General features: G+C 40.6%; 1 protein-coding gene across 33 annotated transcripts in view; it reads right to left on the bottom strand.

Annotated features, from left to right (window-relative positions):
- Positions 1-16,648, bottom strand: part of camk2b1 (calcium/calmodulin-dependent protein kinase (CaM kinase) II beta 1) — a 74,919-nt gene that overhangs the window by 26,927 nt on the left and 31,344 nt on the right. For 15 of the 33 annotated variants that reach the window (XM_046841449.1, XM_046841481.1, XM_046841450.1 and 12 more), the window contains 8 exons: positions 12,725-12,797; positions 8,740-8,842; positions 8,101-8,184; positions 7,825-7,919; positions 7,099-7,221; positions 6,900-6,983; positions 5,799-5,841; positions 5,224-5,319 (listed from right to left, as the gene is read on the bottom strand). In XM_046841449.1, the coding sequence (XP_046697405.1) occupies positions 5,224-5,319; positions 5,799-5,841; positions 6,900-6,983; positions 7,099-7,221; positions 7,825-7,919; positions 8,101-8,184; positions 8,740-8,842; positions 12,725-12,797 (701 nt within the window). The remainder of the gene's footprint in view (positions 1-5,223; positions 5,320-5,798; positions 5,842-6,899; positions 6,984-7,098; positions 7,222-7,824; positions 7,920-8,100; positions 8,185-8,739; positions 8,843-12,724; positions 12,798-16,648) is intronic. The other 18 variants (XM_046841455.1, XM_046841457.1, XM_046841464.1 and 15 more) reach the window with 3 other exon arrangements.

The raw sequence follows: 16,648 nt of genomic DNA, 5'->3' as shown, positions 1-16,648 counted from the left end.
CTTGAAGCTTGCGTGCCGCTCAAAACCCCTTGAACGAATCGGTAGCGGATGTGCCCAGTTTCACAAAGTATTTCACGTTTGCTCTTTGTTCTAACTTGCTGTCCATGATGCAATCGCAGACGTGGTAACGCACCTGGTCAGAATAGCACCAGTTGCACCATTACTTTTTGATACTACCTCATACATATATACCGTATAGTTTATGTAGTACAGTACTTTCAATTGCTCTGTTTTGCTCTATAATGTAGTGTCATTTGTTAAACTATTAATAACTTACAGTATACTACCCCATACTGATCACCATTATTGGGTGACTCCTGGGTAGGTTAGGCCATGTATCGAGTTTTTTTCAAATTAGAACAGGGTTAATCGGGACGCATCTCCATCGTAAGTTAGGAAACGGCCTATATTTTTCATGTTACTAACCGTTTCTACTTCTGCAATAGCAGGGAAATAGCTGTAATGGTTAAAAACATACTTCCACAGGACTATAACAGTGCAGTGCAATAGTGCAGCCTGTCTTACCACAAATCTTCTTATGAGAGCAACTTGTTTTTGTTCTTTGTTTGTTTTTCAGGCATTGCAGACGATGGCATGCTACACATACGGGCAGCACTGTTCCTTTTTGCTCATGTTGTTAGTATCACAGTCAATAATTGAATGTACCTAAAGCTTACAATTTTGCGAACCGAAGAAAAACAGGTTTGTATAAAATGTTTGTATAAAAAAAAAAAAAAAAACAGGTGTGAAAACGCCTTGAAGATTATAAAGAGGATAAAGTATGTACTTGTCAGAAATGCATTGCTGAACATTTTATAGGCAAAAGAAAACTTATAAATCACTGACACACGAGGACTGTTTTAACGCTTAAATTGAGGAACCATGAAGCTCATGATATTCATGATTTTGATACAGTTAAAAGAAGTGCATGCCTTTAATAAGCCACGGATCTCACGCATCTTTCACTCAAATGGCTCATGGATCATATTTAGCGTATTTAACGCAATGGGTTTAAGGTGATTGAAAACAAAGATTATTTGATGTTAAATTGCTCTGTGCTGAATCAGCAAACCAGAGAGCTTTGACAATCAGCCAAAGAGGAGAAGAAGGAAGTGATGACCACAAATCAACATAGATGATCAAGATTGCACTGGTCATAATTGAATGTCCCAGTACGAGTAGAAACCACATGTGTTTTTAGATACGCATTGATGATGGCTTATTAATAAATGCGGTTAGTTTTGGGCTCGTGTGTCCATGCAGGTTGGGTCAGGTTCATGACCTATGACAAAAAAATAAACACTGTTGGGTAAGAAGTCGTGCAGTGATCCCTGTGGAGAAAATTCAACTTGCTCTTAGGAGAGAGACAGGGAGAGGATTGAGATTCTTACCTTGCCATTAACACAGCGTGAAAACCAAAAAACAAATAAATAAAAATAAATAAAAGAGAGAAAGGAGGAAGAAAAAAGGGAGGACAGCAAAAGTCAAACATCTGCAGAACTAAACTTTAGTCTGTGAAGGAAAAATAAAGCAACCGAATCTCACGTCTACTGCATCTAAAGCTGATGTTTGAGGAAGAAGTCTGAAAGGATTTTTTGGTTTATTTTATTTATTTAAAAAAAAAAAATTATAATAATTAATAATAGTGTAAAATAGTTTTCATAAACTACTTCAATGTATTAGTAAATGAAACTTTATATTTGTATATTTTTACATTTTTTTGCTACTATGATAAATGTCTCTTTTTTTTAAGAGAAAAATTAAGCAACAAGAATTGCATTTGATTGTAATGTAATGTTGGACAATACTATATAATCACAGTTTGGGTAAAGCAGGTGCATGCTGTGCGATTTGGCCACGATTTGGTTGTCCGAGCAAATGTTGAAAATCCTAAACGAATCCAAGGCTAAAATCTGTAGTCGCTGGTTTTGAAGTTCACCGACCGCCAATTGATGGCAGTTGCGATAATTGATTTATTTTTCCTCCGATCAAATTGCGGCGGTTTCACACTCTTTCCTGCAGTGTGACTTTTCCCACAACAACCAAGAACCAATGGGCGCGCCGCACCTGATGACAAATTAGCGCAGCAACTTCAGACCACCTCAAGGAAAACGTCAAAACGAGTCGGGTGCAGCAAGAACAGGAACAGAAAGAACGTCAAGGAAATGAACGCTACAGACTGTTTATGTTTGCTGCTGGCTACAACTAGCGAGAGAACTCGAGTCTGAATGTGTCACGGATTGATGACGTAAAACTTCGTGTTTTTTTTCTTGTGTGCGTCAGTTTCTGACAGTCGTACAGCTGAAATTATGACAAGTAATGTCCTACAGAGCGACATGGGGATCATGTCTGTACAGTCTGATAAGCAACAATCGCACAGTATGCACCTGGCATAAGACTTTCTGGGAAGGTTTTTTGGTATTTGTACAGCTGCTGCATTAATCAACCAGGTCTAATCGCATGCTTCCTCTGAAACATAATGTACTGTTGGAACACTTTCTTTGCCCTCCCATGCTGACTTCATTCTGATTGACAGGGAAGAAAGAGTTTGCCCCTCCCACCCATACAGCCTGACCAGTTTTGCTCTCTTGGCAATAAATAAATAAATAAATAAATAATCATTTCTGATATCAATTTCAAATTTTAGACTTCCATTATAAGTGACTTTTTGAGTATCTTTCTGTGAAATTTCTCTCTGTGCGATCCATGAAGTGGAAAGAGAAGGGATATAAATAAATAAAAGGAGATAAGCAGAGCCACGAAAGAAACAATAATTAACAACTGCTTGTTCAGTTTCAAAAAAAATATTTCTGCAATGTCAATGACAAACATGTAATATTTAAAGCCATTCAGATAGCAGATTCCAGTTTTTTTGTGCTGCTAGCACCACATAAGAGGGAGAGAGGGAGGGAGGGAGAGCAGCTAACCGATACAGACATGAATATTTGATCGCAGGCATGTGGAGACAGCATCAAATGTGAAGCGCAGCCTTTGCACTGAGCCACAGCCACCACTCCAGCTGAGAGCACCAGCTCTCCACTCCCATCTCAAAACGAGGGCTCTCCAATGTGCTCAAACATACATGACTCTTTTTTTTCCCGAAAAAAATGGCAGGTTTGGATATTTGACTGCAGTAGGCGGTGTCAAATATGAAACATAGCCTTTGCGTGAAGCAACAGCCATGGCTAGCTCTCACGAGAAGCTGCACTTTATCACGCTACACAGTGTGGACGTACGGCAGTTATAGATACGATTCACAGGCATTTTGTACACAAAGCACATGTAAAAAATAAAATAAATAAAACGATCAGAGGTGGTGGAGATCATCCACCAGCACCACATTTTCAAGCTACTCAAATGGCACAATCATCTTTCTTTACCCGTCCGCAAAAAAAAGCCAAAAAAAAAAAAAACACACAATCCAGTCTCATTTTCTTTTGTAACCACAAGATGCAAATGTTGCCACAGAAAACTCCACACATCCCAATATATTAGTGTTCATGCGGTAGTCCAGTCGCTCATGCAACATTCAGTACAGCAGCAGGCAGCCTGTTCCATTCCCACTTCCATGGTGAATCTCACGGTCTCATACAAATACAGAGGGACAGAAAAAGAGAATAAAGACTGAAAATAATGGCTTGTGAGATGAAGAAGAAAGAAGAGAAGAGTAATCTAAACATTAAGGCACAAAACAAAATCGAGAAAGAATGATGGGAGACGCAGAGGAAACACTGTGCCTCGGTGATGTGGAGAAAAATGAAATGACATGACAAGTGGCGCCCAAGATGGCCGATGAGACGACAGTGAAGGTGAAGGAGAAGAAAAGGATGAGGGGCGAAAAGATTTTTAAGAGATGAGAAGAAGGGGATGATTGTGGGAGTGAAATGTGAGACAGGAAGAAGAGAAAGGTACAGATGAGCCACTGTGGGTGGCGCATGCTTTTAGCTTCATGCAAAGTAGGAAACAAGAAAAAAATGGACCAAAATAAGGTAGAGATACAGAGGGGAAGAGAAATGATGAAGAGAAGAAAGAAAGGACTAAGACCAGTCGAGGAAGACAAAAGAGACAATGCAAATAGGGGGAATGTTAAAGAAATAAACTACAGTGTATTTAACTTTATCTCATCTCATCTGTGCTTCCTTAACACTCGGCTACCACGAAAGTCGTAGGTATGTAAATAAAGCTCTAAACGTACACTGTATGGACAAAAGTTTGTGGACACCCAAGCATGATTCATACGTGCTTTTTGAACCTCCTATTCAACATTTGGTTCCCCATTTGCTGCTATAATAACCTCCACTGTCCTGGGAAGATGTTCCACTGGATCTTGGAGTGTGCTTGTGGAGTTTTGTGCTCATGCACCCACAAGGGCATTAGTACTGGTGTAGGATGAGGAGGCCTAAGGTGCAATTAGCGTTCTAGTTCATCAAGATCAACAACTCCAACCCATGTAAAGCATATGCTACATGCTACATGCATCCGAACACATCCTACACAACTGTGTGCTTTGAATTTTGGTGGTAACTGTTTGGAGGAGAACCACACACGGCGCAACGATTCACGTGTCCCAATACTTTTGTCCAAATAGTGCATTTATAGTGTATCGGTGCAAATGTGTTCTTGATTCTGATTGGCCTGTAGCATGAGTTTTTTGTAATAAATCATTTACTTGTACAGGCAATGGATAATCTAGTTGTTTTATTTATTTAAGAATAAAACTAATTAATGAAATGTCGAGGTGTTTTTTTTTTTTACCTTTTACAAAAAGTCTCCAGTTTGTTGTTTTTTTTTTGTCCATTTTCTGTTCCCTAGGTGTAATCATATACCGATTTACACAGATGAGGTCCATTCATAACTACATAAAACTGCTGCTAAATAAAAGGAAAAAACTCTTTGGTTCTCTGTTATTACAATATTGTGGGACTACTTTTCCTGAGGGTCGAAAAAGGTTCTTATAGATTATGCCCGATTAATGAGCCTAATCTTTAAATACGTTGATCGACAGAATTTGCTATTGACTATATAGAGTTTTGCATAAACCAGATGGAAAAAGAAATGTCGAAAAACAGATTAGGTATAAAAAGGGAAAAAACACTGAAGTATTTCTTTGATAAGGGAGAAAGATACGTGGGAGGAGGAGGAGGAAGGACAAACAAGGACAGGGGAGAAGTGTGGAAAAGAGGACAGAAGGAGGAGAGAAGGCCCCCTCAGGGACTCTGCTACCTTGTTCCACCAGCCCTGCTGTGGTGCCTGCTGCTGCAGCAACGGCAGCAGCGGCGGCAGTGACCGAGGCCGGAGCCGTGGTCTGCCTGCTACCCACTGACACACAACGTCCACGCACACAAAAATGAGAGGAGAGAAAGAAAGAAAGAGAAAGAAAGAGAGGGTGGGATAGAAAGGGAGAAAGAGCACAAGGAAGAGAGAATTGTTTATTAGTCTAAGAGCAAAAGAGGTTTTTTTTTTTTAATATAAAGAAAGCATGTGAAAATGATCCCCACGCAAAATTATCACATCAGATGTTCATTTTAATCGTCTGCAGCGATGCTGCTTCAGACAGAAAAACGGTCACGGACATGATTCTTTAAAAGGCATGGACGCACACAGAGACAGAGACGGGGTTCTGACGGATGCAACAGATGACAGGAGCACGTAAGGACATGAAGGAACTTGGAGACGAAACAGTTCCTGAAAACACGGTTCATAACTAGACATACAAAGAAATACAAATTCAACTGAAGGGCATGATGCACTGTTAAACATCAAATGAAACCAGGATTTTGATGAAGCGCCGAACTTACCGGAGAAGTTTCGGGACACCAGCATGGTAGTTAGGATAGCACCCTACAAGGAGAGGCAGAAGGAGTAAAGAGTACACAAAGGAAAATGATGAAAAAGAAGTGAATAACTGTGTAGGTGTTAACAGGTCCAATTTAACTGGGACTAACATTTGAAATGTGACCCGACAAAAGAAAAACATTTTGGTGTAAAACCAAAAAAAAAACTAAAATTACCCTGAGTGGCACCTTTCCCAATTAACACACAGATAATTAAGTTAATAAAATACGAGAACTCAACTCAAGCAGGCAGATGCTAACCAAAATACATAAATATCAGAAAGGTCTTTCTGAATTTCGAATCCAAACTGAATTTGACCTACTGTGCAGCATAAAACTGGTTACAATTTAACACAACATATGTTCTAAACAAACAAAAAAAAGAAGAATACAGGCAAGTAGGGTTGCGAAATTCTAGAATTAAGGACAATAAAATAAGAATTTACAAAATTGCAGGTTACCTATTTACAGAGAACTTGAATGCAGTTGGATAATCTCAGTAAAACAACCAGATTGAATGCAATATCAGTTGAATTTCTACCCTGCACGTCTATCAATCACATGCACACTGCACACCTAGTGCAGGGCTACTGAGGCCACACCCCCTGCATACATAACACACATCATTTCTTCAATCCTGCACACAAAATAATGTCGGAAAATGTTCATCTTGGTGAGTATTTATGTTTAAAACTTCTGTATTAGTTTGCATGCATGCCAGTTTATAGGTGATGATGTTTTTACAGGGTACAGTTTCCCAAATTTCTAAAGAAATTTCTCATTTCCCTAGAAATTCCTGTAAATTTCCATAAACACTACTAGATTCCCATGGAAAGGTTCCGGTAACTTTTAACCCTACAGGCAAGTTGGTGTCACTGTTTATCTGGAGCTGAATCTCAAACGTTGCTGTGTATGAAAGCATTTTAGTTAATACCCTGTGTAGCATTTCAGTTAACATCTCAATGGTATAACAACATATGCATATCAGCAAAGAAAAGTTTCTCATGGTAAACAGATTTAATTTCTTTTAAATAGCCTGTGTGTGTGTGTATGTGTGTGTCACACCTTGAGTTTCCTCCTGGCATTGAACTTCTTCAGGCACTCCACTGTCTCTTGTCTGTGCATCATGGAGGCCACTGTAGAGCGTTGCTAAGGAGACAAGCAAAGAGAACCGATTGATGAGGTCTGCATTACTATTGCACATGTTTACCTACTGTTGATGAATGTACGTATCACCTATATGGCGTTTGGTATGTGTACTTACGCAGACCCATGGGTGTTTAAGAGCCTCCTGGGCTGTGATTCTCTTGGCTGGATTGATGGTCAACATCTGATTGATGAGGTTTTTGGCTTCAGGTGTGACTGTGTCCCACTCTGGAGATGGAAACTGGCCAAAACAACTGAGAACGTCACCACCACCACTCGCACACTATGCACTCCAATACTCAACCACAGTAACCTACCGTCAGCAGCAACATCTCTTTTTCAAAACATATAACAGAACCCTTTATGCAAAGAAGTACTGGGACACCTGACTTTTCCAGCCATATATTAATTCATAACTGTGGCCCGATATGGCAAAAGTAACTGTATTACACTTAACACGTTAAGTGTATTACAATATATAGAGTTGAAAAGAAAAAAAAAAAAGTGTGTAACGCATTTGTCTATTACTTAAAAAAAAAAAAACATATAATTTAAACACAAAGTTGACACTAAGGATGCATAAAGATTGTTTAAAGATTTTGTGCACAACCTTCAACGTCAAATCGAACGTCTATTTATAAAAAAAGTAGTGTGTGTATTTTCAATATGGATGTTTATATTGCAATCTTGGAATTGAAAAGTCATACCACCCGTACGACAATAATCAATTACTCTAACAGTGGCCTGGGAGAGTGATTGATCTATTACTAACTGGTATAGTTTTATTTGTATTTTCTTTTAACAGAAGAAAAAGATAGAGAGGAGAGGAAATGGTGTGACTTACATCATAAGCCCCAGCTTTAATCTGCTGATAGAGTTTATGCTGGTCCTCATCCCAGAATGGAGGATAACCAACCAGTAGAATGTAAAGAATCACACCTGACACACACACACACACACACACAGATTCTTGACATTGACTCTGAAGGTCCTTGAAATGCACGTGGCTCTGTGTAGGTATGTATGTATGTGTGTTTATAGTTGTGTGTGTGTGTGTGTGTGTGTGTGTGTGTGTGTGTGTGTGTGTGTGTGTGTGTGTGTGTGTACACTGTGTTTTTACCACAGGCCCAGATGTCCACGGGTTTTCCATATGCCTCCTTCCTCAACACCTCAGGGGACAGATACCCTGGTGTCCCTGCAAATCCTGCACATTCAACACACACACATACATATATTAATAATTAATAATAATTAATAATGCATGATCAAAAGAAATCACCCTCATGAAAAAGTCTATAGTGTTTTGTCATAGAAAAGCCGCTTTCGAATAAGAAAGACGATTGTTCTTGTAAGTGTGCAACGTTTTAAAAATCCAGTGTATAATACGTATGTCTTTCTATGATCAAAATAATAAAATACAATAATAATCTAATTTTCAACTGATAAGCTACTGATTTGATATGGGACAGTAATAAAACACTGAAGCTACTGTATAACTATAAAGTGTTGTTTGTTAATTGCTATTTTAACAATTGTGTAATTAACATTTAAACAACTTTGTGCGTTTCATTTTGATTTATCTGTTCAGGAATCTGGGTCGAGATTTTTTTCCCTCTCTTCTGTATGGGATTTAGGCCACGCTCAGTGGAAAGACAATTATAACGGATGGGTTACACAACAGAGAAGGTGCATTAAGTTGGTCAGAAGTAGCAAAATGGGTTTTAAATAGAAGAGACAAGGCTACGGTGCAGTTGCGTACCAAACCATGCCTGCTGGTCTCCCTGCACCTCAATGGCCAGACCAAAATCAGCCAGCTTCACTGCAGCGTTCTTACACTTACTGGCCAGGAGCAGGTTCTCTGGCTAGATGGAAATAGAGCAATATTAGTACTTTTGCAAAAACAAACAGCAACACACAGAAATATTGAACACAGACTGGCAGGCAGACAAACTGACATGCAGACAAACACCAGCACACACATTGAAGAAAGCGACACAGCAAACATACAGTGGCGCACACACACACACACACTCGAATGAAGTAAGATTTCACACTGTCTCCATTTTCATTTGCTAGAAAAAGACACATGGGTGAACTTGAAACTCAAAACCTGTGCCTTTTTCTCACCCTTTTAATGCAAGTTCATGAGAAGTTTGTACATTTTAAAATGGACACTACACAGGACTTTAGAAGTCATTATTTGTCTCTGCTTGTATTGAAAGTGTGTGTGTGTGTGCGTGCGTGTGTGTGTGTGTGTGTGAGAGAGAGAGAGACCCGGATTAGCTAGCCTCGTTATTCTTTGTCGCTGACGGATACTAATAACCTGCCGTCCCTCATAGGACTCTGTGATGCACTGCACATAACACGTGCACACACGTGCTATCGTATGACAGTCTCCAGTACCTCAGTCAAAATGTGCGTGCGTACACACACACACACACACACACACACACACACACACACACACACCACTGCAGGTGGTGTTTTCCTGCATTGCAGTGGTTCCACCTTCATGAATCTTCCTACCTTCTAGTACAAATACTGAAAACTGCACCACCCGTCACTACCAAGACATGTTTTAGCGTTTCTGTATTTCAACACTAGAGCTATAGCTCACAAATAAATGAAGCGTGCAGCTGCCTAACTGGTGAGTCTTTAAATGCAGTGTGTTGTGCAACAATCTCAATCAAACTTTATTATGTGACATTGGAAATAGACTATATGCACAAACGTTTGTGGAGACCCGACATCTCGTTCCACATTTAATCACCATTTACTGTAACAAGAACCTCCACTGTTCTGAGAAGGTCTTCCACTAGAGTTTTGAGTGGGCTTGTGGAGATTTGTGTTCATTCAGCCAAGTCAGCGACTGATGTCCTACTCATGTATACCACATCTTATTGGAATTGGTTTTGTGCACAGGCTTTGCCATCATGCAAGAACAGGTTTCAGTCTCCTAGTTCAAGTGGAAGGAACGTTTTATGCGAGGCATCCAAAGACACAACTGCGTACCTCCAACATTGTGGTAACAGTTTGGGATTAGGGTTAGGGATTTTTTAACCACAAATGAAGTGGTTAAAAAAGGTAGACTAGTTTTGTAACACGTCAACAGATGGCTGCAAAAGGCTGCACGCCCAGTCACAGGGAGCACCGACCTTAATAAGTCAGTGTGCCAAAAGACATCATCCTGTGTGTATAGGCAGATGTGCAACTGGTGCTAATCTGACCACGTGCGTTACCATGGGGATTATTGATTATTTTGAAGGTGGCAGTGTGTAAACATAGATAAAGTACTTTTTTGTTGATTCTCCGATTCCAATTCATATTTGTTTTCTGGGCCAAGTGATGTGTAAGAAGATGTGATGTGTTTACACAATCCAACTCCAAGGAAATAAGGACCAGTGCAATACAGTAGAAGCCAACCAACAACTACTGGTTTAAAAGTAAACATAGTATTGTTTGTATTTAATTGACCACAAAGTGGTCATATATGAAGTGCAGCATCATTTCTGAGAGGTTAACCTTACCGATGCTGCCGAGTGCCAGAACACTGAGAGTTTATCCAAGTCTTAAGGCCGGGTTGCCTCTCCAGTCTCCAAATCTGCCTTTCCACACTAATCTCTAAACTGTACAACACTGCAATTTCCATTCTCACTATATGTACGGAAACAATGACTCTCACACACGCACACACACACACACACACGCTGACTAAAAGACTCCCAACATGCTGTGCTGCCTTAAGTGGGTTTTGCTCACTTTGATTAGCATTGTGTGCCCACACATCTTACTGCAGACCAGTACAACACTGTACGCCTGTGTGTGTGTGTGTGTCTGTTGGAATGGAACACATCGGTTATTCATGTGGAGGCTGCTCTTGCCACATTCCCACTACCAAGAGTAGGAGTCATAGGCCTCTATTCAAAAGGGCACTCCAATTTAAGCAGACATCGATAGCGTGAAACCGGAGCGGCCCTGCAATCCTGAGACCTGACTGGCAAACTAAACAATGACGCATCACACTCAGGCTGTGTGTACGCGCTTCACGCTGTCAGGCGTGTGCTTAACCCTCTTGTGATTGTCCTTTTCCGCAAGAGTGAAAATTACACACGTGGGGACATATCAGGTGATATTTCTCACTTAAGATCCTTTTTTAAATATTAGCAGTGGCGTGGTATTTAACCAACACAAACATTAGGGATGAAAAATATATTTATTTTAAATGCATTGCAATGGATCTGTGTCCATGAGCAAAACATCAGAATCCAGTATCTTTTGATTGGGGCAAAAATAAAAATTAAAATAAATGCCGGCAATTAATTATACATGAATGTTACACTACAAAAAAAAATAATAATAATAATTATAATAAAATAAATACAAAACATCATGCATTAGAAATTGTGTCCTGGAAAATTACTTGCATGTGATAAAACGTAACATACTGTCTGTATATCAAACCCCCTTCAACCAACACACACACACACACACACAAATCAATCAACTAAGGCACATAATGTAAACACTCTTCCACTAGAAACTCTTCTATAATGTTCAGAACATTTTACCCACACACCTAATTACACAATTACTTTACTGTGCATTAATCGTGAACAAAGAAATTTCGGTCTCGCCCCTTTGACCTGACAGAAGCTCAGAATCAGTCACACCATACGACTACCTGTTTTGCCTACTGATCGATTGCAGCTGCATGGTGCAAGAGCTGGATAAGCAGGTTAAAATGATGCAGACTGAATGTCAGCAAGGGTCAGTGATCACAAGGGTGCACTGAAACCTAGGTGTGATAATTGGTCTGTGACTCAGCAATCTAGACTTCCTGCCTGGGGTGGAGGAGAAATTGCACTTTCCTTTCAAATGAATAGAGACGTTTCAAGGGTGAAGAAGAATTCATGTTAAAGGAAAGTTTATTTTGCCTTATTGTTTTAAGATTAAGTGCAGACGTGGGCATATACGAGGTGGTATCAAAACATTTTAAAACTAGTTTTGTAACATGCCAACAGATAGCAGCACCAGGTTGCACGCACAGTAACAGGGAGCACCGGCCTTGATAAGTCAGTGTGCCAAAAGACATTGTCCTGTGTACATTGAGAGCTGTGCAACTGGTGCTTTTCTGACCACGTGGGTTACCATGTCTGCTATTCTAAACACGCGTGCACCCTGTCACCGAGTTTCAACATGAACTCACTTCCACTCTACTTGACCAGATTTGGCTCCTGTGGTCTTAGTCCTCTTCCCGAAGCTGAAGATCCATCTCAAAGGTCACCATTGCGGAGATCCAGCACGAATAGCAGACACGCTTTTAAAGTTTTTGATACCACCATGCACTGTAATGCTCCTTTTGTCCATAAGCATATTTAACTAGGCAAAAAACTAACATCATAGAAGCTGCACCAGACAAGCAATAATTTAGTATAGATGTCAAAATTCCTACTTTATCAGACTCGGTCGATGTCTGGTGTAGGAAGTGGGAGAACTTTTGACTATCTTTTCTATCCTTTTAATGAGTCTTCTAGCCACTCATGAAATCTCAATGCTTTTTCATTTCCAACAGCACACTCTGCATTCCCAGATAAACACACACAAACACACACACACACACACACACACACACACACACATACACACACACACACACACACACACACACACACACACACACACACATATATACACACTTGCGCACACATTACTCAGCAGACGACAACACGACACCTGTCACTCACCTTCAGGTCTCGGTGCACCACGCCCATTTGATGGCAGTGAAGCACCGCCTCCAGGATCTGCTGGATGCAATGACTGCATGCAAACACCAGGGGGCGCATGTTAGTCTGAGCAGCGCTACAGTCCCGTGCACAGGCCAGGGGTATTTGGGACAAGAGGGGGAAAAAGGGGTGGTGGGGATGGGGGGTCTCTGCAGACACAAAGCTCTTGCCTTCCAAACATGATGAATCAATTCAACCCTGACTCAATATATAGGCTAGTGCGGTTAGCCATGCTAACACCACATTTGCCTTAATGCGTAATCATATATTTTACATGGTTAGCCAATCGATAGCCTTTTGCAAAAACATTATTATTGTAAAAAAATTCTATTTTATTGCCTAACTACTTCTACTACAGCTCAATTTCCACACAGAAGAAAGGTGCATGTACTGTTCAATTCCTTGTTGCTGTAGGTGGTACTCTTAAGAGTACAGCTCTTGTACCATATACATTTTGCTTGTGCATACAAAATTTCTTCATGCTAATTACAATTCAATTATGCAGCTGACCATCACACTGATATGTTCTTTGCAAGCATCACATTTTAGATTTGTTCCCCTCTAAATGTTATAATAAAATTCACTCTTCTGTGGTGGCTTTCATCCAGATTTAAAAGAAGAAGAAGAAGAGGCCTTTAGAGTCTCCCATATACATTACAGTACAATGAAATTCTTTTCTTGAACCCCTGACCTGATCAGTAACCCAGAGGCTTAACCACTGAACCACCGCTGCCACTAGAGCCACCACTTATGACAGTTATGTGTTCATTTATGCAGAAAAGCATTAGTCAGCTCAGATGCTGATGTTGCATGAGAAGGCCTGGGGTGCAGTGGGGGTTCCAGTTCATCCTCAATGTGTTTGGAGGGGTTTAGGTTAAAGCTCTGTTGCAGGACATTTGAGTTCTTCCCCACCAGCCTTAGCAAAACCTGTCTTTATGTACCACTAGATTAGAATACAGACCTCTGGATGTCAATTGTGTAGTTTTAAGCTCTCAGACAGCGAGTATGCGAGCATCTTAACTATCAGTTCTCCTGTCTTCATGCTCATTCGTTTTTATTCTGCATTATTATGTAGCACCTTACATTGTCAATCATTTCGACTGTTTTTGGTCTTGCATTTTGCACATCTAAATATATCTGCACTATTTTTTAAACACCACTTTACCATTACATATTTTCTCATATCTTCTCTTATCTTATATTTTATATTTATGGACCCTTTTACCTAATTTCTAAGCGATCGACCGATCTGATCTTTCCGTTTCACTGAAAGTTGTATTCTGCGTGTAACTTTGTTTTTGAGGCATAAAAATCTTTAATCTCTTTTTTGTGTGGCAACAGCTTGAGAAAGACCCCACATACCGGTGTGATGTTCAGGTGTCCTTATACCTTTGATCATACAATGTGTTAAAGCATTTGCATTATTTTCCCATACGTATATGTATTAGGTAGCATCTGATTCAATAACCTTCTAAATGGTACTGATATAAGTAGGTACTGCACCCTTCTTTCGACTGTGATCACAATTGTTCTCACTTCATTATATAAGTTTCAGAGGAATGTTAATGAATTTGGATTAAAGTGTAGAAACTGTTTTAACATTTCTTTCTAACTGCAACATATTTAGTTATACCGATCAGGCATAACATTATGACCACTGACAGGTGAAGTGATTAACACTGATTATCTCTACATCATGGCACCTGTTAGTGGGTGGGATATTATTAGACAGCAAGTGAACATTTTGTCCTCAAAGTTGACGTGTTAGAAGCAGGAAAAATGGGTGAGCGTAAAGATTTGAGCGAGTTTGAAAAGGGACAAATTGTGATGTCTAGACGACTGGGTCAGGGCATCTCCAGCAGCTCTTGTGGGATGTTCCCGGTCTGCAGTGGTCAGTGTGTATCAAAAGTGCTCCAAGGGGGGAACAGTGGTGAACCGCCGACAGGGTCGTGCACGACTGAATATTGATGCACTTGGGGAGCGAAGGCTGGTCTGTGAGGTCCGATCCAACAGGCGAGCAACTGGAGCTCAATTTGCTGAAGAACTTTATGGTGTTAATGCTCGACAGGTCAGAACTGTTTTGGCAGCAAAAGGGAACCAGCACATTATTAGACAGGTGGCCATAATGTTTTGCCTGAGACAGCATGAGCAAAAACTGAAAGGCAAGGCTGAGTGACTGTGGAGAATTCTGCATTTTTTTTCTTCTAATCTATTCTCTATCTATCTCTGCATTCCTGTCAGCTCTACAGTTCAGAACAGAAGACGTATAAGGCAGGACCTATCTAAAGACAGAGCGACAGAACCATGGCTTCACAATCCATAATAAAAAAAAAAAATAAAAAAAAGAACAAATCTATGTTCAATCTTGTCATCCCTTGTGAAAAAAAAAAAAATCACACAGTTACATACAGGCACGGGGTCTTTTCAGGAGACAGACACAAACAGAGGGAGATGGACACAAACGATACACAGGTCAACATATATCTATGCTGGACCAGATAGATATATTCATACACATACCGGAAAAAAAACAATCAGGTCATGTACCTTTGCATGAGTGCACGTATGTGTGTGTGTGTGTGTGTGTGTGTGTGTGAGAGAGCACTTTGAGTATGTGTGCACACGTGGGAGGTTGAGTACATGCGCAGTGTGAGGCGCCAGCAACGCATTGCATGCACCAGGGCCGGTTGCTAAGAGACCGCAGCATGTCGTCATGTGCCGGTGTAAAGGGTGCTAAAGCGGCGAGAAATGCAGATTAAGGAAATTTCGGAGAGGGTGAGGACGAAATGGGCCTGGACGAGGTCTAATAATGTAACGGCCAACTTCAGGAGAGTTAATGGGTTAAGAAACACAGCCTTTTACACCTGAAATGCAATGCAGAAATTAATGAATGCACTTTAAAAGTACATACAGACGAAGATGTGAGCAGATACACACAAGGAGAAGACAGTGTGAATGTGTGACGGAGGGTGTATATGTGGGGCAGATGCTATTTTGTGTGTGTGTGTGTGTGTGTGTGTATACGTGCTCTGATTTACTGTGAATTGAATGGCAGTAAAGATCAGGGAAATAAATCTGAGCACTGCTTCTTCCAATGAATAAATTCTACAGAGGTCATATCATACCATGCTTGTGCGCGTGTGCGCGTGTGTGTGTGTGTGTGCCCGCGTGCGTGCGCACAACAGAAAGAAGAAGAGTGTTACAGCATTTCAAGAAAAGTTGATCTGGTCTCTTTTTCTGCATGTTAATTGATAGTGTGTTTTTGTGTGTGTGTGTCTGCATTTGAACGAATATAAATAAATGGACCGTATACACAAATAAGGAAGTGAGGCACGCTTCTTTCAAATGTGAAGATTCTAAAGTATGAACATACAAATATGGGAGGAGAGAGAGAGAGAGAGAGAGAGAGAGAGAGAGAGAGAGAGAGAGAGAGTGAGTGTGTGTGTGTACGGTTCATCACCTCCCCCACCGTCAGCTGTTGAGCAGTGTGGCCTGCTGGGAGAAAGGTCTTCAGGGTGCTGTCACAAATGTTACTGCGTCAAGTTGTAACCTCGGCAGTATTCGGTGAAGCTTTTAGACTGCTGGCCCGTGCCTCAGCTCGACTCCGGACCAACTTTATAAATAACCTCACGCGCACATACACTCACGCACGCAGGCGGGCACTCAGGACTATCACTACTGACTAGCCAAGTGGCGGAAAACATTTGTGTAGCGAATAAAGGGGTAGGATACATGTAACATCATGGGTGCACGTATATTGTAGAAAATCTGTCATCTATATATCTATAATGATGAGTGGAGCCCTGTGAGGACAGTGGACGTGGCGGAGTGATGAAAGTATGCCTACAACTGTCCCTTGTGAATGTGTAACACCTTCTACTGCAG

Source organism: Silurus meridionalis, chromosome 27 (assembly GCF_014805685.1).
Source record: "Silurus meridionalis isolate SWU-2019-XX chromosome 27, ASM1480568v1, whole genome shotgun sequence".
Classification (NCBI taxonomy): Eukaryota; Metazoa; Chordata; class Actinopteri; order Siluriformes; family Siluridae; genus Silurus; species Silurus meridionalis.
The sequence above is the reverse complement of the archived record's forward strand: the minus strand, read 5'-3'. Positions and strand labels throughout refer to the sequence as shown.